Raw genomic sequence first — 26,254 nt, forward strand, 5'->3', positions numbered from 1 at the left:
ATGAAAGCCAATAGAACAAATATATCACTGCTAATTCACCAAAAAAAAAAAGTCAGCGTGATCATTATTAAATCCACACAATCAATAATATTAATTACCAAGGGGAAACTACAAGCGCTCCAATATCTAGGAAATTCTGAACTCCTGAATTTTAAAATGCTCAGTTGAAACAAACATGATCTAAAAACATATTGACCGCATTGTTCTTACAATAATACAAAAATTCTTGGCAAAACTCAAAAGATAATTGTCAGATTCTCTGAAAAAATTGAACATTATGTCCTCTTTCATCCATGTTGAAATGGGGAAAAAAGGATACTACATCACTAACATGTGTGTGTGAGATCAAGGTCAAAATAAACGCAATGACTGCAACTTATTATTTTTTAGTTGATTTGACTCCATCACATGAACCACTCCTGAATATTGCAATGATAAATATTCAACAAGAAAGTGAGACATAAACCAGATAAGTTTTGAGGCAGCGAGTCTTCCTATCTTATGCTGGACCTTTTTACGCTATCAGCTACATGAAATCAATTCGTATTCCCACTAAGACGCCTTGTTTGCTTTCTAAAGATATTTATAGTCCATCAAAAGCATAAAACTCAGTCTGATGATTGTCCATCTATTTCTGTGAGTGAGGGCAGAAGCAATTATATACCATACCAGGTCCCAGGTGACGTCCCTGCCATGCGGTGCACACCAAGGATGAGGAAAACAGAAATATTTTTAGGTAAACAAAGTTATCATTGGCTCTTGAATCATCTTTTCACATTACATTCATGTATACTGCCTGCTCACCTACTACCACCTTCAACTTGTAACAACTCACAATCACTGATCTTTTCTAGACATTAATCAAGCCATCTCAATTGATAATCTTTAGCTAATAACTTGTTGAGCCCAATCCTAAATTATCCTAAGTAGGCTAACTTTTAATCTTAACATTCCTTCTCTTTCCCTCTTCCATCTTACTGTAGTCATTTAATACATGTAACAATGGCATGATGTAGGATGCCTATCATTTTTTGTTCCATAGAATTAGTCCTTAATTTGGAATCAATGACTGACATAACTTTCTCCAGTGCACTTCAATCCCATGTGAAAAATCATATTTGATATCTCCCTCCACACAGGTTAAGGTACCAAAAGTTCACATTAAATGGAACTAGTGGCCAAAATTTTTAGGCACTGTTTTATGATCAACCTCACTAGAATCTCACTGCATATCTTCTGTTCTGCTGAGCTTTATTTTGAAAAACTTAGGAACACCTTCAACACATTCCCCCAGGTTTAGTTTGCACATATCCTCTCTATATTCTTATGACTCTTATCACTATCACCATACATTATCATAAAAGACATGTCAGTGAGACAATCATATGATCCAAGGATCAATCCAAATTGCACAGAATAGCTCAAGCCAGATTGAGACATCAAGTAGGATCGTCAGAACATAAGCTTGTACAGTAAAATCAGGTGGAATTATCCTAAATTCAGAATTCCACTTATTTAAGCCTGAGAAATTTTAAGTAGCATAGATAAATATGTAGATTTATCCTTAAATAATTTACGAATTTCATGCACGTTACTAAATCCCTTAAAAATTGTGTGAAATGTATTAGATGCTGGAGGTTGTACCAATAATGCAAAGGTATTTGTAATTTATAGTACTTAATATTTGCAATAGTGTGTTTAACATGGATGCACACCTCCATAACTTTTTTTTCATTATAGAATTTGGGGATATGCATAAAAGTCAGGATAATGCCTGAGCTTTTACAAGAAAACTCATTTAATAATAATCTAAATACATGGAACTTATTTATTAATACTGTTCCATAGCTGCTTCCAACTTTGCAAGCTTAATGTGTTTGTGTTTCTAATATAACTAATAATAAACATTTAAGTATACATACCATGTCCTTGTAAGTTGATAAAAGCTTTCTTCGATTGAGATCCTGAAACAAGATTAAGAAAGTATGGTTAGAGATGAGAGGAAAATCAGTAATTATTATCAGGGATGCAGATTCCTCATAGAAAATGTGGTTCAGAACCAAACTTTTTTCAAAAAGATGAGATAAAGATCCTACTATTTTTATCTAAGAAAAAGAACATGTAAGCCAAAGACTTTACTATAAGTTCACAAATACCATTTGTTTCATGACTGAAGTTGACAATCTTCAATAAGACAATAAATGCATAACATAAACATTTTATGAATGCCATTTCATTGTAGCACCAGCTCATGCATCAGCCTTTTAATAAAAAATACCAAATTACCTCACATCCCAGCCTATATGCATCATTTGGCTATGTGCAATCAATCTGTTTACCAAATATTTTACTCTTGAATAAAGGAAGAGTGTGTGTGTGATGTCCGCACCCAAATTTGTCCAGACCCAGTTTAAGCCCACAGGGACCCCATCTAAAGTCTTTTTGGCCTTTTAGGGGATCTGTGAACCCATTCTTCTTTTAATAAAGCCTCTTGGCCATTTTCATTGCATTTTACTTACATTTTTTCATAATTTTCTTTTTCTAGTAGATTAATCTCTTTCCGATTAAATAAAATACTTTTGAAACTCCCTTATTTGTTTTCATCTTAGTCTTAAGGGATTGGAGAACCAAAAAAGGGTTTGCTTCATTGAGCACCAAAATACTAGAAAATTTTCTTGTTCCCATCAAATTTCCCTTTCTCTCCTATCTTCTGGTGAGTTTTCAGCCTTTTTAGAAGTCTTCCCATATACACCATCATCTTCTCAAATGTTTTTTTCACAACTCAAAACATTCATATGCAATCTAAACATCACAAAACCAATACAAAATCAATCAACTCCATCTTTGTGACACTTACATAAAATGCACAAAATCATCAAAATTCAATCACAAGACCTCACAGAGTACAAAAACATGACAAATTCAAACAAACTTCAAATTCAAGCCACAAAACTTCACTTCCACCAATTCGAACTAATTTTTCAAATTGAGACCCAATTAAGCTCTAAATTTCAAATTGAACCTCAATTTTCAAAACTAGGGCTCCATTGACTATTTATTTGCAAAATTAGGATCAAATTGAACTCAAATTTTGAAAATTAGGGTTCAATTGAATATTAGTCTTGCAAATTGTGCTCGATTGAACTTTGAATCCCAAAACTCAAGCCCCTATCACATCAGCATTTCAAACTCAAATTAACACCAAACTCTTGCATTGAACACAAACTAACTCCACATGCACCAAATTGAAATTCAATTCACACATTTCTCACACACTACACACCCACAACTCACCCAATTTCACATGTTTTTCTCATGTCACTCAATTTCATTCTTATCACATTTAATTTCATCACCCAAATGTCCTTAAATCACACTCCCCTAACCTTCCATTTCACTAATTAATCAAGCACACATGCACTAAAATGCAAATGCACACAACCAATTTCTCCCCTTAAGCTCTCACACCCAAGCTCCCATGCATTTACCCAAACCTTATCCTCCCCCTTCAAACATGGCATATTCTCTCTAACTCCCTTGCCACATATCATTTTCTCCTTTTTTTCACTCAAAACAAGCACAATATATATATATATATATATATATTTAGAAAAAATGCTAATTGGAGATTCCCTCCAACCAATTGAAAAAGAATTTTGAAAAAAAAATGAAAAAAAAAAAAAGCAGAGAAGGGAGCTTGTTGCAGGCCCTGTTCATAAAGAAAAGGGGGGGTGGCTGCATTTCAAAACTCTCTAGACAAAACTCTCCTCTCTCCCTTGATTCCATTTGCCATGCTCCATCTCCATTAAAGAAGTTTGAATGTCATTGAAGAAGAAAAGCAAGAAGAAAATGAAGAGCAAGAAGAAGAAGAGGAAGAAGATTCAGAGAATTAGATGTAGTTCCGGATGATCCAGATTCAGTTGATTATCAGATGAGGGTTGGAAGGCAGTCTCACTCAAATCTCTGTAACAGGGAACAGAAGAAAGTACAGAAAAACCAGAAAAAGACAAAGGGGCAGCATAGGAAAGGGAGTTCAAAGGTCTATAGAGGTTCATTTCAAACTAGTTTAATTTCATGTCCTATCATTTTTTAATGCATGCAATCTGATAAAAACAAATTCCAGTACCAGATTGAAAACATGCTTCTGCTAATGCTAATTGAAATGAGTTCCAAAAATTTAGGTGAATTTTAATTGCAATTGGATGCATTGCTTCATGAAACAAGGTTTGAATTGATACAATTTGAAATGATTGTAAAAAAATAATGCATATGTAGTTGAAGTTTGTAATGAAATATGTGTTTGAATTCAAAATCAGTATGATTAATATGCATGTATACTGCTTTGATTAAGAATTAAAATCAATTTTAAAATCAATTATGAAATGCAAATCACTACAATGTTATAGAACACAGGAGAGAGGGAGACTGGAAATCAGATGAGTAAGAAATACAGAGAAGGAAGAGACAGAAAAGAGAGAAAGAGACAAGATAGAGGAGGGAGAGAGCTGAAGAGAAAAGAGAGAGAGTCATGAAAAAACTCAGAACAGAAACAGAGAAACGAAGATAGATGAGAGAGAGACCAGAAGAAAGGTAATAGAAAAAATTAGAGAGAGAGGAAGAGAGAATTTAGAGAAGCAGAGGGAATTCTTAGAGAAAGAAAAGAGAAGAGATACAGAAGAGATTAAAGTAAGAAAAACAGAGCAAAGAACATATGAGAAACTAGAGAGAGAACCGCAAGGAGTCAGGGAGGAAAGAGAGAGAAACCGAGGATTGAGGAGCAGGAGAGAGAGACAACGGATGGGGAGCTTGATAGCAGAGACTAAGGGAAAATTACAGAGCAAGGGTGGCCTGAGAGAGAGAGAGAGAGGACTGAACGAGCAGTGAGAGAGAGAGATTTCTCACCAGAAAAGGCTCCGGTGTATGAGGGCATTGGCCAGCAAGGCCATCAGCAGCAACAGCAGTGGCGATCAGCACTGTTGGCAAGCTCGAGGCAGCAGTTATAGCTGCCTGGTGGTGGCTCAGCCAATCCCTTCCCCGCATGCATGCATTGAGGGAGAAGAGAGAAAGGAGCACTCGTGTTATTTTGACATGTGGCAACAACCTATTCAGCCTTTAAATCTCATTTTCCTACTTTTTTTTTAAATATACTTTGACCTGATCTGACCAGATTAACCCGGTCTGACCTAGCTTGACTCAGTGTGCATGTATTGAGGGAGAAGAGAGAAGGGAGCACTCGTGTTATTTTAAGACCTGGCATGCGCCACATGTCAACAGCCTATTCAACCTTTAAATTGCATTTTACCGGTTTTTTTTTTAAATATACTTTGACCCAATTTGACCGGGTTAACCCAGTCTGAACTGGTTGACCCAGTTTGATCGGGTCGACCCCATTTGACCAGGTTGACCTGCATTTAACCATTTAACCATTGACTCAATTTGACTGGGTTGACCCGAATGATTCATTCACCGGGTTGACCCTATTTGTCCAGGTTGATCTGGTTGGCCTTCTTATTTTATTTTCATTTTTCTTTCAAATTATTCAAATAAATCCTTAAAAATCATTTAAAATAATTAAAAAATACATAAATTTATTTTAAAAAATAAGGAAAATTTTGGGACTTTGAAATTCAAGAAAATACCAAAAAAATCAAAATTTAAAAATAATAAAATTTATAAAAATTATTTTAAAATCATAAAAAATTGCAAAACATATCCCAAAAATTAGAGAAAGTTTCAAGAAAAATTTTAGGACCTCTCGCCTGTCTTTGATCATTTTCCTATGTATTTAGACCTTTGAATTTTGATGGCTTTTTTCTTGCATGTTTTAGTGTGTTTCTCAATGTTTGAATGCATGATTACATGTGTTTGTTTGCTTGTGTGTGTGCATGCACCTCCGCTATAAGGAGGAACTTAATAAAACAAGGTTATATAGTCCTCAATTATCTTCTGAGGGGTGGAGCGTCTAGCAATATCATTTCGGATCTGCCTGATGGTGAATCTATTACTCTCTTATTTCAGCTGCGCACCATTTGTGCATGCATTGCATGTTTGTTTGTATGTGTGATTGTATGCATGTTTGTATGTGTGCGTTGCATGTTTGCGTGTAGCTATGTTTGCGTGTTAGCTCTTTTGTTTTTACATGTGTTAATGTTTTGTTTTAATATAAATAAACTGGCATCCATAATGAACTTTTCTCTGATCTTGGGGTTATGTCTTCACATGCTTCTGAGAAGGCAAAGGTATTTGGGGTGGAGGGGAGGGATGGGACATTTAAAAAAAAAAAAAACACACACACACACACACACAATAAACAATTAATCCTCATATGGAGATTGTTAGGGGTTGTGTCTTCGCACGCCTTTGGGGATTCTGAGGTGAGGGTAGTTTTTGTCTTTCACTAAGCTATCCAATATTTGAAGGTTTGGTAATTGAATAAAATGAAAGTATCAAAGTTCTCAATCAATTGAATTAGAAGAAAATCTTAGGCTCATCGTGTATTGTTTGTTGAATGGGTGTAGTGGGCGCTAGTACCTTACCCTCATATAAATGACTCCCAAACTCAACTTTGGTGATGTAGACCTTGACTACTGGTTTCTTTGGCCTTAGGTTTGACCTAGAGATCAACTAATCAGTAGTAATTAGATGATATACCCACACCTATGTAAATAGATGGTTAGTGGCGACTCCATCAACTTTATTGACCCTATCTTTCACAGTCACCATCATCCCTTACATTTTTACCCCACACATTCACTAACACTTCTATAATATTTTTCATTTATTGGGATTCCCATCCCTCCACGTCCAAGTCCCTTCATAATGTGTCAACATGCAACGGGTGGACTCAAGGTCCACATTCCATAATCTTCAAAGCAAGAGGATGAAATGAACACCCCCTAAAAGCTAGCTGCAAGACATAAAAATACATCACAGCTTTCTATAAAACTCTAAATTATCTTTTGGCTTCACTAAAACAATTCTTAACCACACTGAACCTTTGCCACCTACATCCTCGCTAACTCTGTCCTAGGTAGAACAACTCACCCATAAGAGACTTGATTTCAAAATGCCCTTTAACACTTCAAGAACCCACAATTGCCTAGCGACAAAAAAGTCCATAAATTTAAATCCAGTTGCAAAATTCAATAAGGCAACAATATGTTTGAAGAAAGCTTCAATACAGCTAGCTTTGACATTGAAAATTCCGCCATTTATTTCTAGCCATCACTTATAACTAGCAAAAAAGCTTCATGTTTCACCATAGAGATTCGGTAGTCACTTTCAAAAGAACAAGCTTCCAACACAAGTTCACTATCCCAAGTTCCAATAGCTCTTCTAATATAACTGTACAAATCTGCAACACGTTCATCTGCTTCTTTAGGGAAGGAACAATCAATGAAAAGTATGTTCACATTCTTTAAACTGGCATTATAAAAATAGCATGCTTAGAGACTAGAGTATCATAAGTTCAAAGCGCCATAAGTGTTACAAGCTAAAGCAAAGAACAGAAGCTTCTTAAGGTAGCAATCTAGAGCACAAAACTGGAGACTCTTTAAGTATATCAAGCTAGAGCATAAAACTGAATCTAGGAATCACCCTTCTCTGCAAAAAAACCACCCACCTTTTGCAAATATTCTTTCAATAATTAGCCAGGACTTTTAATGGAAGGCGCCCCATTATATCAGTTGATCAATCACTTCATCATCAGTCTTAGTATCCAAAAAAGCACAGGAGAAATAAATAACAAAAATCTCATGACATCTTAAGTAATGGAGAGAGGCAACCTCAATATCAACGACTAATTCTATAGATTTTGACAAGCTAGGGACCTCGATAAGCTTCTTAGCATCCTTTTTAAAAGAAACTCCATAAAGAAGCCAACCATCAAACCAAAGTAGTGTTCCCTTTCCATACCATTCACATATAGCAGATGAGGCTTCATAAGGCTTCTAAACTTTAGATTTTTTTTTAGCCTAATTAAATTCATTTGAAGGCTTGACACTTCACATGGACCTATCCTAAAGCAACACTTTATGAACCTAGAAAGGCAAGGTTCTTTAATCATTAAAAACCATAGATGTTCAATTACAGCAAGATTTCAGTCAACCACATTGATGATACCCAACTCCCCTTAGATTTCAGGCGACAAACCTCTTCCCAAGCAACAAGGTCATGCTTATTTGAAGTTACCTAGCCTTACCATAAAGACCTTTTATACACTCCTTCCACATCTTTAATGACTCTCTTGGCAATTATAGAAATTAAGCACCAAAAACACTGAGCCCAAAAATAACAACACTAATACTAAAAATGGTGGTTTCTCTAGTGAGGAATAATTTACAAACAAGCAGAACTAGAAAGAAATCTACTGATTCAAAAAAAATAAATACCAAAAGCTCATTCTTCAAACAGAGCCCCACAAGAAATAGAGAGCACCTGTTAGAGATAGACCAGAAACTATACAAAATTCCTCCAACCCATCTTTAATCAACTAAACTAAATATATCTTGTATTACCATCACAAAATTTCTTCAAATCATCTGCAAAAGTCAGATGAGTTATTTCAAGTTTTTTGCATTTGACGTGAAGGCTGAAATTTTCATTCTTAATCTTAACTACAATCTTGAGCCTCCTCACTAATTTTCAAAGTAATAAAAAAAAAGTAGTGTGGCATACTATGGAGACTATATTGCCCACATAATGTATACAGGAACTCATTTCCACCCTTAGTGCATAAAATCACTCTTAACGCATTGTGGAAAATGCAGACCCGAGACCTACGAACATGAACGTCAAACATAACAGGAAATTACCTGCCGCAGAAACAATTTCCTACAAGCCTTCTTTCGAATATTAGGCATGTCCTGCAGAGCACCCAAATCCATTGCTTGCATGTATCTGTCACAATAAGTCACAACGCTTCAAATAAACCCCATTACTCAAACCAAGAAAAAATATTAAAAGAAAAAGGTATGTCCCAGTTTATACAGACGCAAAGATTTCAAGGCAGACATGTATCTGATTCTGAATCAAGATCAGCTATAAATTCGAAATTAATGTCTAAACAAGAAAAAAGAAAGAATAAAATAAAATAAGCATTGAATGAGAATATTTTGTAATAAAAAGGAAAACTTCAAGTACTTCTGAGAAAGATAAGCGTTAACAATAGATGTAGCATGCGTTCTTCCGCTTGACGATAAAGACATCCACTGCTGTCTGTAAGAAACTAATCTCGAAAATTGATTTCTGATGTTTCTCTGAGCAACCAATCTCCATGGCCGAGTCACTGAAGCCGGTTGAGAATATCTGAAGCTATTACAGTTCTGGAGATTTGAACTCGTTGAATTGAACGTTGAAGAAGAAGAAGAAGAGGGAGAGGGAGACTGAGTTGGGCTTGAACCTAACGTCTCCATTGACGGGGACTGAGTCAAGGGTGCGTATGAGCCTTCGATACGCACATTTAGTAAAGCCGGGAAAAAAAAAATGCATAAATAACCTACCTAGATTTCGTTTTTGTTTGGGCAAAAACACATTGACCTCCTAATAAAGCTCCCTTAAAATTTTAAAAATATCAAACATCTGGCCAAATAGCACCAACTTTTTCTTAAATTTTACAAACAAAAATAAATACATCTTTTAAGTTTGTATTTTTGTTTAGCTTCATAAGGGTTATGTCATTTTTGAAATTTCAAAAAAGTGTCTTATCTTTTTATTAAACCCTTTGAAAAATAAGTACCTTTTGCCCTTTTTATTTTCACTTTTTTTATAAACAAGTTAAGATCTGTTTGATATCGTTATTGTTTTTATCTTCTGTTTCTATTTCTCTAGAGTAAAAATAATAGATTATAAAATCGTGTTTGTTTTTATTATTTGTTTTCTGTTTTTGTTGTCGATTTTTTTTTGTTGGCCAAAAAACTAAAAGAAAAAATTTTATTTTCGATTGTTTTGGCAACCTATTGCCAAAAATTTTAATATCCAAAAATAGTTTTTTTGTACTAAATTATTCCTTTTATATACTTTTAAATTTAAATAAAATTTAAATGACCATATATGAATTTAAATATAATTAAAAGAAAAATAAACATAAATTTCAAAAAAAAACAAATTACAAATTTTTTTTCTATTTTTCAATTGTCATCTCCAATAGAATTTTTATTATAAAGTAAAATTTGAAAGTTGAACAAGTAAGTAAAATAATTATAGTAAATTTTATTTTTATTATAGTAATTTTTTAAATATGTATTATTTGTAATTTTATAACTTTAATCATATTTTTATAATATTTTGATTTAAATATGAAAATGAGAACTTTTTTAACTAGGTTTTAAATTTATATTAGTTTTATAAATGTTAACCAAACAAGTTACTAGTTTCTATTTCCAATTTTTTGTTTTTGTTTCTGGTTTTCGTTCCAGTGATCAACCCTTAGTAGTGCACACATGTATATTAATTTGAATAAAAATATTATAACCTTGGGATGGATTTTGAGTTTTGAATTTGTATTTTAGAAGAATTTGGATAAATTTTAGTATAATTTTGTATTATATCTTATTCAAGTTTACACAAATATAAATCAAATACTTCTTCCAAACATAGAGTAAATAAAAAAAAAATTATAAAATAATAGTTAAGTTAGTGTTGAAAAAGACAAAGGCATAGCAAACATTCTAATGGTGCATTTGGGAGCATGGATTTTGGGAATTGGATTTGGATTTGTGTGAATTTGAAAAAAAGTATAATATAAAATTGTATTTGTTGATGCTTGAAAATAGATTGTCACTCCAAAGTAGATTAAGTTGAAAGTTGGTGAAGAATCATTCTCACCTCTTATTTGCAAAATCAATAATGGGATATTGGAAGGTCCCGATGGCCTTCCGCAAACCTCTCAAATGCCTAAGTAAGCTAATAGTTCTCAAATCAAAGTGTGAAAGAGAGAATGGAGAGACTGAATCCCCCTTTTGGTGAACTTACCCCTTTCGTAACTCGAGCATCTTGCTCCTAATTGTCTTAGAGATGTGGATCCTCCATATTTAGATGTGGCTAACTACCTCTTTCCCTTGTAGGAATGTGAGTTTTTTGTCAAAGTGGACATTAAGATTTATCATTGTGGGTGCATGAGTTCTCTTATCAAAGATAGATGGTTAAGGTATTTGGTGAGCTCTGTGGATGAGACTACTTAGAAAGCTAGATAAGGGCAGCTTGATTTTGGGAACTTGGGAGCAAGTTGATCTTGCGAACCTGGGAGTAGCTTAGTCTTGGGAACCTAAAAGCAACTTGATCTTAGGAGCCCAAGAGTAGCTTGGTCTTGGGGTTTGGTTACTACTTGGTATCTCTACAAATGCCCCCTTTTCCTCAACTTGGTAACTTGAACCAAGCTAGTAGACGAAAACGAAGTTTTGACTTTTTGAGTCTGATCCCTATTTTGATGCTAACAGAACATTTGGAACTAATGTGTGTGTCTAGTACTTGAACAGGTTTATAATTCAGCACACACATAAGGTAAAGGAGAAATGGAAGCCCGAAGGACTTAAAGAACAAATTGTCCGGCGTATTCCATGAAGAACCAAAAGAGCAAAAGAAGAGAAGAAGACATTTATTGTTTTATCTTGTAATGCATTTAATTTTGATTTGGTCAGTAATAATGCATGACATGCATGAAATAATTGTTAAGCTCAAGATCAACCATGGACTGGCCTTAAGGACCATAACTTTCATGAAAAACCTTTCATACTCAAAATTAAAACCATACAAAGGTTTTTAAATGTTTTTAAAAACAAAACAGGACCAACATTCAATGTCACACATGTCTCGGTCGACCGACCCTTGCATGTTCATTTTGCCCCAATCGACCGACCTTGTTTATTGGTCAATTTTAAATTACTTCGGCCGACCGACCCTTAAATGCCTTAAATTGCTCAATCGACCGGCATTTGAATTTTAACCAAAAGTGCATGCCTCACCCGACTGACCATCTCAGTTCAAAATCGGCTCAGTTGACCAGCTTTAGGTTCAATTGACCAGTCCTAGGGCCACCCGACCGAACCTACGAAGGTTTGAAAAATCGCCTTGACCAGCCGACCGGCACCTTCCTCGGCCAATTGACCATCTTTGAAAATTCAAATTCTTGTGTGAGGCCAAATGACCGGCGATACCCTGGGTCGACCGAACCTCTCGAGTTCCGATAAATTTTCAGTGCTAGTCTGAGTTAATTTTTTAATTAAACAAATTCCAAAATTACCATTGTGTCCCTAATGGTAAGATTTTTTAGAAAATCTATATATACCCCATTCATTAGCTTAATTAGCAAGTGATTAAGAAGAAAAATCCTCCCAAAATATTTTTGTGCTTTAAACATTTATACTTTCTTATCTTTATTATTTTGACAATCTTTTTAAGAGAGCATACTTTTTGGGCATTCATTCCTTATAGCAAAAATTATTTTACTCTCTTTCTACATTCATTTGAAAAATTCTTTTCAAGAGAGTACCCTTTTTTAGGCATTTATTTATATTATCAAAGACATATACTCTCACTCAATCTTTGTTTTGAAAATCATTTTGAGAGTTTGCTTAGAGTTTCTCCAGATTATTTTTCCAGATAAATATTTTTGAGAGTAACCTTTATATAGGCTTGTGAATCTTTGCTCTTCTATAGCAAGATTCGAAAGCTCACTTGTTCATATTTATAAGAATCCTTTTTTTAGCACAAGCTCTAACTTCCCTTGAACATTATTTGAAAAATCATTTTGGGAAAATTATTGGGATATTGAAAGGAGAACCTTGAGCATATTTTTATATATGACATCTTTGCTTGAAAGGTCTCTCATATTTTTTTTGAAAAAATTATTTTTCACACTCTCAATTTTAATTGAAAAATATCTTTGAGTGAAAAAATATACATACTCACTTGAGCTTCATTTCATATCTTCTATGAGTGCATTCTAGTGATTCAATTTGTACACATCTGCTTTTGAGAAGCGTTTACTTGTACGCATAATTTTTATATCTGTTGTATTCCTGACGTGTGGTCGGAAGAGGATTGCACTATTCTGTAAAGTGCACAGAATTGGTTCAAACCCGGTTAAGAGAACTAGAAGCACCGTCCTATAAGGTGTGGTTGTAGGTTGTGGCTCAGCCCCGAAATTTGAGTTAGGGTATTTCTCGCCCCGTAAGAAAAGGGTGTAATCAGTGTCGCTTCACCCGTTAATTGAGCATTTAGTTAATCCTCTTATTGATGAGCTTGAGGTGGGGACGTAGGCACGGGTTGTCAAACCTCGATAAAAAACCTTTGTCACTCTATCCTTATTCTCTTTACATTCTAGTATTTGCATGCTTATATTTTTCTGTTGATATCACTGCTTGAGTTCTTGAATATTACATTGTGATTGACAGAGAAATACTGGAACTGTGATACTTGTATAAATTATTTTGTTTTTCATATTTATGTTGAATTAATAATTGATTAGACATACCTTAGGGTTGAGTAATATTGTTGTTATCTGATTTAACCTAAGAAGATATTTTAAAATTTCCAATTCACCCCCTCTTGGGATTACACCAATTCCATCAAAGTTCCTTGCATGCTATCCATGACCAAGGTTGCAGCGCCCCGACCCTCCACGTGGGCCCGGAGTGCTAGTAAAACATATAAGTCTCTTTGATACCACTTATATATATATTGCAACCCGCCCTAACCAGGGAAACCCGAGTGCACCTATCAATACTGGAATTAAACCATACAACGGAAGATGCTAAAACATCAAAACACTTTACCATAGTTCTAACTGATCCCAAATACATACATACAACTACCTGTATATATAATACAACCCATCAAAACAAAATGTAACTACTAGTGACTCATCATGTAGAGACCCAAGAAAAATAATGACAATAAAATAATAAAGGAAAAGGGGAGAATAAAGGAAAAGAAAAGAAGGAAAAAAAGAATTATATTAAGGAGCATCAGCAAGAATTCGTCGATGAACTAGGGTTCTCGTCGACGAACATCCTTCTAGATCTCATCGACAATGTACAAGTCTCTCATCAACGAGAGAATACAAAGAGCAGGAAATTCATGCCATTAAGGGTTCATCGACGAACTCATTATCTTCGTTAACGTATACCTTTCTTCGACTCATCAACGAGTACATGTGTCTCGTCGACAAAGGCACGTAGCAGTAGTCCATATATATGTTAAAAATCATATTTTCAGCGAAGATTTTATTTCTCTCTTCACTTTCTCTCTCTACTTTTGGTTTCTCCTCCTTCTCTCCTCCGATCCGGTTCCATTTTTCCCCATTTTGATGATCGAAAGTTACCACGATGATCTCGGGGAGATTCTTTACAACTTAGTTGGAGCGGATTTCTGATTTGGGGTGCTTGGGCACCATCCCAAAATCAGGGTAAGTAAGTTATTTTAGGGTTTACGAGGTTATTTGGAATGTGTAAACCAAGGAAAGGTATTGGATGGTAATATACTGGGGTTTGAGTTGTTTGAATTGGCGTTAATGCAATTTCAGGGTTTGGAGTTCTGGACATTGTAAGCATGGTTTAGGATTTTAACAGGCTTCTTAGGCATTAGGTAAGGAAATAGATTAAGTCAGGTATTTTCAAAAATTTATTTATGAATTAATGTAATTTTTGGGAATACTAGTATTTGTTGGCCTTACAAGACTTGACATACAATTTTGATGCTAACAAACAAGTAAAACTTAATATGATTTGTTTAGTGATGTCTTTTTAGGACTCAATGATGAATGCAAGGTTAAAGAATTTATGAAAGCTTGTACTTAAAAAAAGGATGATCACAGAAGCTTAAGGCATGGATTCAAAGATGATTTAATAAAGCTTGAAGATTATGAGAGCATGCATATTAAAGTGAACTTGCTAAAAGCCTAAAGTACATTGAAAGCTTGAAGAAAAGATGGAATTAAAGCAAGGACATACATGAAGACTTCAAGAGTTGAAGGTTTTAAAAGTTTATTTGAATTCTGAATTTTGGGAAGAGTGTGGATGTTTTGTTGAAAATCATTTTAAGAAAGCAAATTCATTATCACAGGGCTTGAATCAAACTTTTATATTTACAGGACTGCAAACAAACAAAAGTTGAATCTTATATTTTAGTTTGGATATTGTGGTTGATTGGAAAATTGATTGGTTGGATTGATTGGTTGATTACTTGATCGGTTAAATACTTGTGTTGTGGATGTGAATTGAATTATGTTTTAAGTATTCATTGTGTATTTGATAAATCAACAAGTCAAGAATTCGTTGAAAAGAATTAAAAGAAATTTTTAAATCCAATTCACCCCCCTCTTGGGACTACACCTTAGTTTTCAGTATTGAACATATTTTATAGCATATTATAGTATAATATAGAGTAGAACTCACTCATGTGGCATGAGTATAAGTTTAATGGAATAACAGTATGTCTGAATATGTTATTATTTCATGAAAAAAATATGATTTTACACTAATTTGTAGAAAGATCATGAACAGTACAGAAGCTAAGATATTTACAGTATATTATGATATGATAGCCGACGCAGATGCCATGATATGATAAGCCGGCGCAGATGACATGATTAGTTTTAATATGATAGTTTATTCAGAAATTATGAAATGACAATTTTTATTTAGAAATATGTAAAAGCCCAATTTTATTTCATAAATATGAAAGTGTTATTTATGAAGAGAAATATATTATGTGAAATGTATTATATAGTAACAAAACCTGGATGGTTATGTATGTTATGAGCGCGGTACTGTTGCTAGCTAGCCAGATTAGAGAGTAGGATACCCATTGTGTGCTGACCTGTTAGAGGTTTGATGGAGAGTAGGATGGGCGGACCATATTGGTGTATGGCCGAAAGTGCAACTACACTATTCAAAAACTATGGGTCAGACGCCAATTAGCTTCGAAGTGTAGGCGGTGAGTAGGATACCCTCTGTGTACTAACCCGTCAAAGGTTTGATGAAGAGTAGGATGGGCAGACCAAGTTGGGTGGGCAATCATGTGTAGTTATGTCATGTTTGACTTAACCTGGTAGGCTAGCTAGCATTAAGTCCAGCCTACGGGCCGCACAACCCGAGTCATGCGACATTAATTCATGGTTTGCAATTATACATCAAGGGTAATAATTTAGTAATATACAAATTTATCAGATGATTTAAATGTTATGAAAATTCATTATGATATAGTAAGATTATGTTTAAAAGTACATATTTTCATGTGTTATCAGTTACAACATAAAGATATATTACAGTTACATTATTTGTAGTCTATGTTTATAATATGATAAAACTCACATTGCCACACACTGCTATTAGTCTATTTCCCTTAATGAGAGGTGTCTTACCCTAGCATTATAAATATTTTAGAAAATCCTGATAGACGAGTGGAGTGAGCTCCATGATAGAGGAGTTTGTTGGTATTACCCCAATTACAAGGTAAGTAATTGTGTCGAAGACAGGGTGGATTTTTGGGGTATAAATGTGTATATATAGAATAGTAAATCTCTAGTACTATATATAAGTTAAGTATATTATAGTTTCCACTGCTTAGATGACATGTATGTATAAATTGGTAAATTTCCAGTACATATGGGTTTGGGTTGACTTGACTATGTTCTATGGTATCAGAGTATTAAAAGTATGTGGAAAAAAAATATACATAACAAAAAATTTGAGGTCGTTACAAGTTTGGTATTAGAGCCTAAGTTGCTAGGTTCTGTAGACTTTAGTGCAGAGCGGAAACAATACCAGAGTATAGGAATAGATCATGAATTTAGTGAGTCAATGTTGGGGAATTAAGATGAGTATTTAGGGTTTTGTTCCGTGATCGGGAAGCAGGATTTCCGTAGTGGTTTCTGTGTCTTTCTTGAGGTGACGATTTAAGGAAAGCCGTAGTAAACTATTGTCAGGTTGTGTTTCTCAATCGCTGGACTGAATCTTAAATTGAGAATAAAGATGCTAGGTTAATTGATAATATGAGATTTCAGTTAGATAAATATGTTAGTTATGATATGCAAACAAGGTCCTCATATTATGTTAATTTCTTTTTAGGATGGACACTGGGTTAGTAGTGCTCATGCTAGTGGTGATGATGGTGTAGGCCCCTCTAGTGCGAGCGGCTGTAATTCAAACGTAGTTCTGCATAGTGTAGCTCAATAAGTTATGGCTGAGATTGCACGGAACTCTAAGGAGCAGGAAGGACCATTAGCAGATCAGGGCTGCACTGTAGAGAAGTTTTCCAAAATGAATCCTCCGGTATTTTCAGGAGGAGCAGATCTTGCAGTTGCTGAAAACTGAATGCAGGAGATTGAGAAAACACTATCAGTGCTGCATTGCATCGATGAATAGAGGGTCCTATATGCTACAAACAAGTTGATAGGTGTAGTTGAGAGATGGTGGACAACCGTGAAGATGCTTGAGGAACAGAGAACCGTACCAGTGCACATGACGTGAAACCGGTTCAAGGAGATGTTCTTTGATTATTATTATCCTCCCACTCTTAGAGAAGCTAAGATAGCAAAATTCTTGACTCTAACACAAGGGCAACTGACGGTTCAGCAATATGTAGCAAATTTTATCGAGCTGTCACGCTTTGCTTCCTACATCGTTCCAGATGAGGTTAGGAAGGTATGAATGTTTGAGAGGGGTTTAAGGCATGACATCAATAGACAGGTGGCAGTTCTAAAGGTGCAGGATTTCTCCAAATTAGTGGACAAGGCCACAATGGCAGAGGAGAGCAGTTAGAGAGATGTAGGGATGTCAAGTCAGAGAAAAAGGCCCATGTCTCCGAGATTTCAGATAGGGGTCCAGCCAAGGCCTTTGGAGGGGAGAAAGATACGGTAGAGCTCAGAGGCAGGAGACTGAGAGATGTGAGATTCAGGGTGAGTAGGCATATCCAGTTTGCCCTACATGTGGAAAGAGACACTGGGGAGAATGCTGAGTAGGGAGGAATGTCTACTACTGATGTGGTAGACTAGGTCATGTAGTGAGACTGTCGTGCGCAGTAGAGTACTGCTCCTGCTCCCAGACCATTTGGAGAAGATAACCAGGCACCCAGGGGTGGAGTCCAGCAGGGAAACACAACCTCGGCGAGGGTCTATGTGTTGACATCAGGAGATGCTAAGGTTGCAGGCAACATCATGACATATCATATAAAGTTGTTGTTTTATTTAACTCAGGTGCCACCCATTTGTTCATGTCGCTGGGGTATGTCAAGTCGACTGAAGTTGAGTCACAGTTGTTAGATATTGATTTTTTAGTAGCCATACCAACCAGATCGGTCGTGATATGTAGAATGGTGATTAAAAACTATCCAGTGAGTATTCAAGAGAAAATATTGTAAGCTGATCTTGTGGTATTAGACATGTTGAGATTCGATATGATATTGGGTATGAACTGGCTGACAGCTAACTACGCTAGCATTGATTGCCATAAAAAAGAGGTGATCTTTAGACCCCTCGAGAGAGCAGGAATTCAGATTTCTGGGATCGTGTGTGCACGCCTCACCACAGTTAGTGTCAGCCATTCAAGCCAGGAGGCTACTCTAGGATGGTTGCCAGTGGTATGTAGCTTATGTAAAAGAAATGCTAGAGGAAGAATTGAAACTTGATGATATCCCAGTAGTTAAGGAATTCTCAGATGTGTTTCCAGAAGAGTTACCTGGTTTACCACTAGATAGGGAGATTGAATTTGCTATGGATTTACTTCCAAGAATAGCATCGATATCTAAAGCACCCTACAGATGGCCCCAACTGAGTTAAAGGAGCTAAAAGATCAATTGCAGGAGTTTTTAAATAAAGAGTTTATTAGACCTGACGTGTCGCCTTGGGGTGCGCCAGTGCTGTTTGTAAAGAAGAAAGACGAAATGCTGAGGATGTGCATCGATTATAGGGAGATAAATAAAGTGATGATCAAGAATAAGTATCATCTTCCTAGAATTGATGATTTGTTTGATCAGTTACGGGAACCCAGGTTTATTCTAAGATTGATTTGCAGTCGGGATACCATCAAATGAAAATTAATGCAGAAGATATTCCAAAGACAACATTCAGGACCAAATATAACCACTATGAGTTTCTAGTTATGCCATTTGGTCCGACTCATGCACCCACATCATTTATGGACTTAATGAATCGGGTATTCCATCAGTACTTGGATCAGTTTTTTGTTGTCTTTATTAATGATATACTAGTCTACTCAAAGAGTTATGAAGAGCACGAAAATCATCTGAGACTAGTACTGCAGCTACTAAGAGAAAAGAAGTTATGTGTTAAGTTCAAGAAATGTGAGTTTTGGCTAAAGCAAGTCGCTTTCCTCGGACATGTGATCTCCGGAGATGGCATATCAGCAGATCCAAGTAAGATAGAGGCGGTAATGAATTGGGTGAGACTAGAAAATGTTAAGAGATTAGAAGTTTTATAGGTCTAGTGGGGTACTACCGACGTTTTGTGGATGGTTTTTCCAGATTATTGAGTCCACTGACAAGACTCACAAGAAAAAAATGTGAAGTTTGAATGGACCAATGAGCGTGAGCAGAGCTTCCAAGAGTTGAAATAGTGGCTTGTCACTACACCAGTATTATCTATTCCATCAGGAGAGCATGTATTTGTTATATATAGTGATGCATCCCAAAAGGGACTCGGATGTGTATTGATGCAGCATGGGAGGGTTATTACATATGCTTCACGGAAAGTTAAGGAGTATGAAAAGAATTACCCTACCCATGATCTGGAGTTAGCTGCGGTGGTCTACGCGCTGAAAATTTGGAGACATTATCTCTATAGGGGTAGGTGCGAAATTTTTACTGATCATAAGAGCTTGAAGTATTTCTTCATGCAGAAGGAATTAAACATGAGGTAGAAGATATGGCTGGAGCTTATTAAGAATTACGACTGCACCATTAGTTACCACCCAGAAAAAGCAAATGTGGTGGCTGATGCTTTGAGCCAGAAATCAGTGGGAGCAACACTATTAGTAGTGGTGAATGAACATCCAATTCAGATGGAATTGGAGAGGCTCGATGTGGAGTTGGTAGAGGGTGAGCATCAGACATTTATTGCCAACTTGGTATTACAGCTTACCCCATGGGAGAGGATTAAAGCTGCTTAGAGGAATGATGCAGAATTAGAAGAGCTAAGGGATAAAGCGCAGGGCGGACAGGGAGAGGAGTTTAATATTTTAGATGATGGAGCTCTGAGGTTCCGTACCAGACTGTGTGTACTTGCAGATGCTGGAATTAAGAGGACTATCCTAGAGGAGGCGCACAGATCCCTTTACACAGTACATCCTGGAAGCACTAAAATGTATCGGGACCTCCGAGAGTCATTCTGGTGGAGCAGAATGAAAAGGGAGATAACCGAGTTTATGGAGCTGTGTTTGACGTGCCAACAAGTAAAGGCTGAGCACTAGAGACTGACGGGATAGTTGCAACCACTCCACATTCCTGAGTGGAAGTGGGATCATATCTTTATGGATTTTGTAACAAGATTACCGCTGACGTTGCATGGGCAAAATGCCATTTGGGTGATTGTAGACCGACTGACAAAGACTGCTCATTTTCTTCCTATTAAAGTCATCTATTTCATGAGCAGACTAGCTGAATTATATATTTAGGAGATAGTTCGACCTTATGGTGTGCCAGTATCTATAATCTCAGATTGAGACCCATGATTCATGTCCAGATTTTGGAGAAGTTTGCAAGAGGCTTTGGAGTCTCAGCTATCATTCAGTACGGTGTTTCATCCTCAAACTGATGGGCAAAAGGAGAGGATGATTCAGATACTAGAAGATATGCTCCGAGTATGTATGCTAGACTTCAGGGGTAGTTGGTCCCAGTTTATGCCGTTGGGTGAATTTGCGTAAAATAATAGTTACCAGACCAGTATTGGAATGACACCTTATGAGGCATTATATGGTAGGAGATGTCGTTCTCTGCTATACTGGGATGAGGTGGGTGAAAGGCGAGTTTTGGGGCTAGAGTTACTGCAGCAGACATATGATAAAGTTTGACTTATTAGAGACAAAATTAGTGCATCTCATAGTCGGCAAAAAAGCTACGCAAATACTTGCTGCCGAAAATTAGAATTTGATGTAGGTGACCATGTGTGCTTGAAAGTAGCATTGATGAGAGGAGTTATGAAGTTTGGGAGGAAGGGTAAGCTGAACCCAAGCTATATTGGCCCATTTGAAATACTTGAGAGAATGGGTCAAGTTGCCTACATATTAGCTTTACCACCAACATTATCTAGGATTCATGACGTATTCCATGTATCTATGTTGAGAAAATACGTCTCAGATCTTTTCTACGTGATCATCTATGAGGAGTTGGAGATAAGAGATACTTTAACATATGAAGAAATACTAGTGCAAATTCTGGATAGAAAGGAACAGGAGTTGCGTACCAAGAAAATTCCACTAGTGAAGGTATTGTGGAAGAATCATCCAGTGGAGTAAGCTTCGAGGGAGCTAGAGGAGAGATACAACAGGAGTACCCACATCTGTTCAGTGGGGATCAACATTAGTCAGAAAAAGTAAAGTAATAACTCAGGTAAGGTAAGTATTGTATCAATTTTATTTTATGCAGTGCAGGGTAATATGTGTATAAATTGGGTTTTGGGAGAATTTTGGTTAGTTATTATAATCTCCCAGAACCATATGTGTAATCACGGTATTCCTCCGCCATAAGTGATGGTTATTAATAAAATTTTAATGTTTATCTTTAAGGATTTGGTGCAAGAGATGAATAGCAAAATTTGAGAACGAAATTATTATAAGGAGGGAAGGATGTAGACCCAGAAAAATAATAACAATAAAATAATAAAGGAAAAAGGGAGAATAAAGGAAAAGAAATGAAGGAAAAAGGAATTATATTAAGGAGCATCAGCAGGAATTCATCGATGAACCCAGTGTTCTTGTCGACGAACATCCTTCTAAATCTCATCGACGAAGTACACATGTCTTATCAATAAGGGGATACCGAAAGTAGGAAATTCAGGCCATTAAGGGTTCATCAACGAACTCATATCTTCATCGATGAATACGCTGCTTCGACTTGTCGATGAGTACACGTGTCTCGTCGACGAAGCTATGTAGCAACAGTCTATATATATGTTAAAAATTAGATTTTTAGCGAAGATTTTATTTCTCTCTTCACTTTCTCTCTCTACTTTCTGTTTCACCTCCTTCTCTCCTCTGATTCGGCTTCGTTTTCCCCGTTTCAACGATCGGAAGTTACCATGATAATCTCGGGGAGATTCTCTACAACTTAGCCGGAGTGAATTGTTGATTTTGGGTGCTTGGGCACCGTCCCAAAATCAAGGTAAGTTATTTTAGGGTTTAAGAGATTATTTAGAATATGTGAACCCAAGAAAGGTATTAGATGGTAATATACTGGGGTTTTAGTTGTTTGAATTGGTGTTAATGCAATTTCAGGGTTTGGAGTTCGGGACGCTGTAAGCGTGGTTTAGGATTTTAATAGGCTTCTCAAGAATCAGGTAAGGGAATAGATTAAGTCAGGTATTTTCAAAAATTTATTTATGAATTAATGTAGTTTTTGGGAATACTGGTATTGAACGGATTTTATAGCATATTATAGTATAACACAGAGTAGAACTTACTCGTGTGGCATGAGTATAAGTTTAATAAAATAACGATATGTCAGAATATGTTATTATTTCATGAAATAAGTATGATTTTACAGTAATTTTAGAGAGATCATAAATAGTACAGAAGCTAAGATATTTATAGTATATATGATGATATGATAGCCGGCGCAGATTCCGTGATATGATAAGCCAACGCAGATGATGTGATCATTTTTAATATGATAGTTTATTCAGAAATTATGAAATTACAACTTTTATTTAGAAATATGAAAAGCTAGATTTTATTTCAGAAATATGAAAATGTTATTTATGAATAGAAATATATTATGTGAAATGTATTATATAGTAACAAAACCTGGATGGTTACGTATGTTATGAGTGCAGTACCGTTGCTAGCTAGCCAGATCAGAGAGTAGGATACCCACTCTGTTCTTACCCATTAGAGGTTTGATGAAGAGTAGGATGGGCAGACTAGATTGGTGTATAGTCGATTGTGCAACCACACTATTCAGGAAGTGTGGATCGGAGGTTGATTAGCCCCAAAGTGTAAGCGGTGAGTAGGATACCCTCTGTGTACTGACCTGTTAAAGGTTTGACAGAGAGTAGGATGGGCTGACCAGATCGGGTGGGCAATCATGCGTAGTTATGTCATGTTTGACTTAACCTAGTAGGCTAGCCAACGTTAAGTCCAACGAACGGGTCGCACAACCCGAGTCATGCGGGGATAATTCATGATTTGCAGTTATACATCCAGGTTAAGAATTCAGTAATATATAGATTTATCAAATGATTTAAATGATACAAAAATTCATTATGATATAGTAAGATTATGTTTAAAAGTACAGATTTTCATGTGTTATCAGTTACAGCTTAAAGATATATTATAGTTATATTATTTGTAGTATATGTTTATAATATGATAACACTCACGTTGCCACACACTGATATTAGTCTATTTCCTTTACTGAGAGGTTTCTTAGCCCAGCATTACAAATATTTCATAAAATCCTGATAAATTAGTGGAGCGAGCTCCGTGATAGAGGAGTTCGTTGGTATTACCCCAGTTGTAGGGTAAGTGATTGTGTCAGAGACAGAGTGGATTTTTTCGGTATATATGTGTATATGTAGAACAATGAATCTCTGGTATTGTATATAAGTTAAGTATATTATAGTTTCCACTACTTAAATGACATGTATGTATAGACAAGTAAATTCCCGGTACCGACCGACCATAGCTGAGTTAGAAAATAGTTGTAAATATAATTGTGCCTACCTGTGGTCACCCGAAAACTGCATCGAATGGGCCCCCTCGGCACTGACCTCGGGGGAGTACTGTGCCTAGGTCTCCAATCGACTATCCCCTATCACACTTCCATCCCCGTGTGACTACACCTCCTATAAATCTTGCTACGGTACTGTGCTCATAATATCACATTTCATATCCACGGGGTTATAGAATTATATATGGCAATTTACACAATGAAAACTATATTATATCTCTTTTCGTATAAAACCTTTCATTCAATAAAACCCAGCCTCCGGCCGTCAAGTAAAACTCTGCTCCCAGCCGTTGTGTAAAACCCGGCCCCTAGCCGTTATGTAAATCCCAACCGCTAGCCGTTATATCAATCTCAACATATAGTCGTAATATCATACTATATAATATTAGTGAAAACATTCTATTCATATACGCCATTTAAACCATTCTCAGGCACACAAATTTTCATCTGTTAAATCATAATTATTTTAATAATTGAAAACATGCTATATCATATTAAATATCTGCTCAATTGAAAATGCGGGTTTAATTATCTTCACACACACACACACACACACACACACACACACACACACACACACACATATATATATATATATATATATTAATCAAGGAAAAACAGAGATAATCAACCCTACTCACTTTGATCCTTAATAAAGCACACATAACAATTTGAAATTAATAATTCCAATCGGTCAAAACGTTTAAAAAATCAAGTACTTCAATCCAGTAATCTCATATTCAAATTTAATCGGTTGGTTTCGAAAATAATATTTATTAACCGAACTCTAGGCTCAAAAACCTTAGTTTGAACGGTTGGATTAGAAAGTAAAAACTGTAATCATATGTATGTAAACATATACTGCATTTTAATCAGTCCATAATTCAAAAACAACTGACATAATATAATCCTCTTACCCGTTTTCTAAAAAATGACTTGGAACGAATGAAAACCGAAAACCCTAGCTTTCCGAACCGGCCGAAAAACAAGATCCTATGAGCCGAGAGAGGGGAGAGAGGATCAAGGAGCACCCGAAGATGCTCCAGGAGGCTTAGGAGAGAAAGAGAAAGAGTGTGTGTGTGTGTGTGTCTCCAAAAACCCTAAGTAAAGTGAGAGAGAAAAGTAGAGTTATGAAAAAATATAACATAAATTAGCCTTTAAGTAAATAGGCCCGTAGGAAAACCATCGCCAGTTTTTCTAGGCTTGACAAAACTGGCGACTGTTTGGCCTTAAACCAATTGTCGGTTGTTTACCTGTAGGAAAATCAACGATGGTTTTTCTGATCCTCACAAAACCAGCGACGATTTTGGCCTTAGCCAAACAAAAATCCTCTTTTTCCTTTCCTTTTATTTATTTCTTTATTTTCTTGGTTTGGGTTACTACGATCTCCCCTCCTTACAAAAAATTTGCTCTCGAAATTTGCTTATTGGTTTTCATTACATCCACAGAATGATTACTGATCTGCTGATCTGACTCTAGGAAGAGCCTGCGACCACCCACATAGCAGTCTCGTCCCAAATTTATTAATTACCCTCATTTGTGGCAGAGGAATACCGTGGTTACACATACTGTCTCGGGAGATTACAATATTCATACAAAACTCTCTCAAGGACCAACCATGAACAAAACAACAACAATTGATAAAGCTAGCAAACCAACTCTAAGCCTACCCGATTAGAACTGAGCCTCTCTGAACAGCTGTGGATACTTCTGACGTATCTCCATCTCTAATTCCCATGATTGCACCAAAGTACCTTTACAAGCAAAATCCTCTTAGTACATAGCTCCTACTCTTTATGGTCTAGGATATGAACCAATATCTCCTCTTATGCCAAAGTGTGCTCGAGCTTCAAAGACTCGTAATTGATCACAAGCGAAGGATCCAGAACTTACTTCCTTAGCAAGGACACCTGAAACACGTCATGAATCCTAGACAGAACTAGGGGTAATGCTATTCTGTAAGCCACCAGACCAACCCTCTCCAAAATCTCAAATGGCCCGATGTACCTAGGGCTTAGTTTCCCCTTTTCCCCAAATCTCATTACCCCTTTCATCAGAGCAATCCTAAAAAATATGGCATCACCTATCTCGAACTCCAGCTCTCGCTGGTGTATAGCTGCATAGATCTTCTACTAACTCTGTGATGTCTTAATTCTTTCCCTGATAAGTTGGACCTTCTCAGAGGTCTGCTAAATAAGCTCCGACCCAAAATCTGCCACTCACCAACCTCATCCTAGCACAACAGAGATTGGCACCTTCAACCATACAGTGCTTTATACGGTGCTATCCCGACACTGGCCTAATAACTGTTATTGTATGCGAACTCAACTAATGGCAGATATTTAATCCAACTACC

General features: G+C 36.2%; 1 protein-coding gene across 2 annotated transcripts in view; it reads right to left on the bottom strand.

Annotated features, from left to right (window-relative positions):
* LOC131164759 (uncharacterized) overlaps positions 1 to 9,519 on the bottom strand; it is a 34,685-nt gene extending 25,166 nt beyond the window's left edge. For both annotated transcript variants that reach the window (XR_009139338.1, XM_058122188.1), the window contains exons 1-3: positions 9,142 to 9,519; positions 8,814 to 8,898; positions 1,923 to 1,964 (exon numbers count right to left, since the gene is read on the bottom strand). Coding sequence is in view for 1 of the 2 variants with exons in the window: in XM_058122188.1 (XP_057978171.1) it covers positions 1,923 to 1,964; positions 8,814 to 8,898; positions 9,142 to 9,413 (399 nt within the window). In the remaining variant the exon portion in view is untranslated. The remainder of the gene's footprint in view (positions 1 to 1,922; positions 1,965 to 8,813; positions 8,899 to 9,141) is intronic.
* Between the last annotated feature and the right edge of the window lie 16,735 nt (positions 9,520 to 26,254).

The sequence above is a fragment of the Malania oleifera genome, chromosome 9, assembly GCF_029873635.1.
Source record: "Malania oleifera isolate guangnan ecotype guangnan chromosome 9, ASM2987363v1, whole genome shotgun sequence".
NCBI lineage: Eukaryota > Viridiplantae > Streptophyta > Magnoliopsida > Santalales > Ximeniaceae > Malania > Malania oleifera.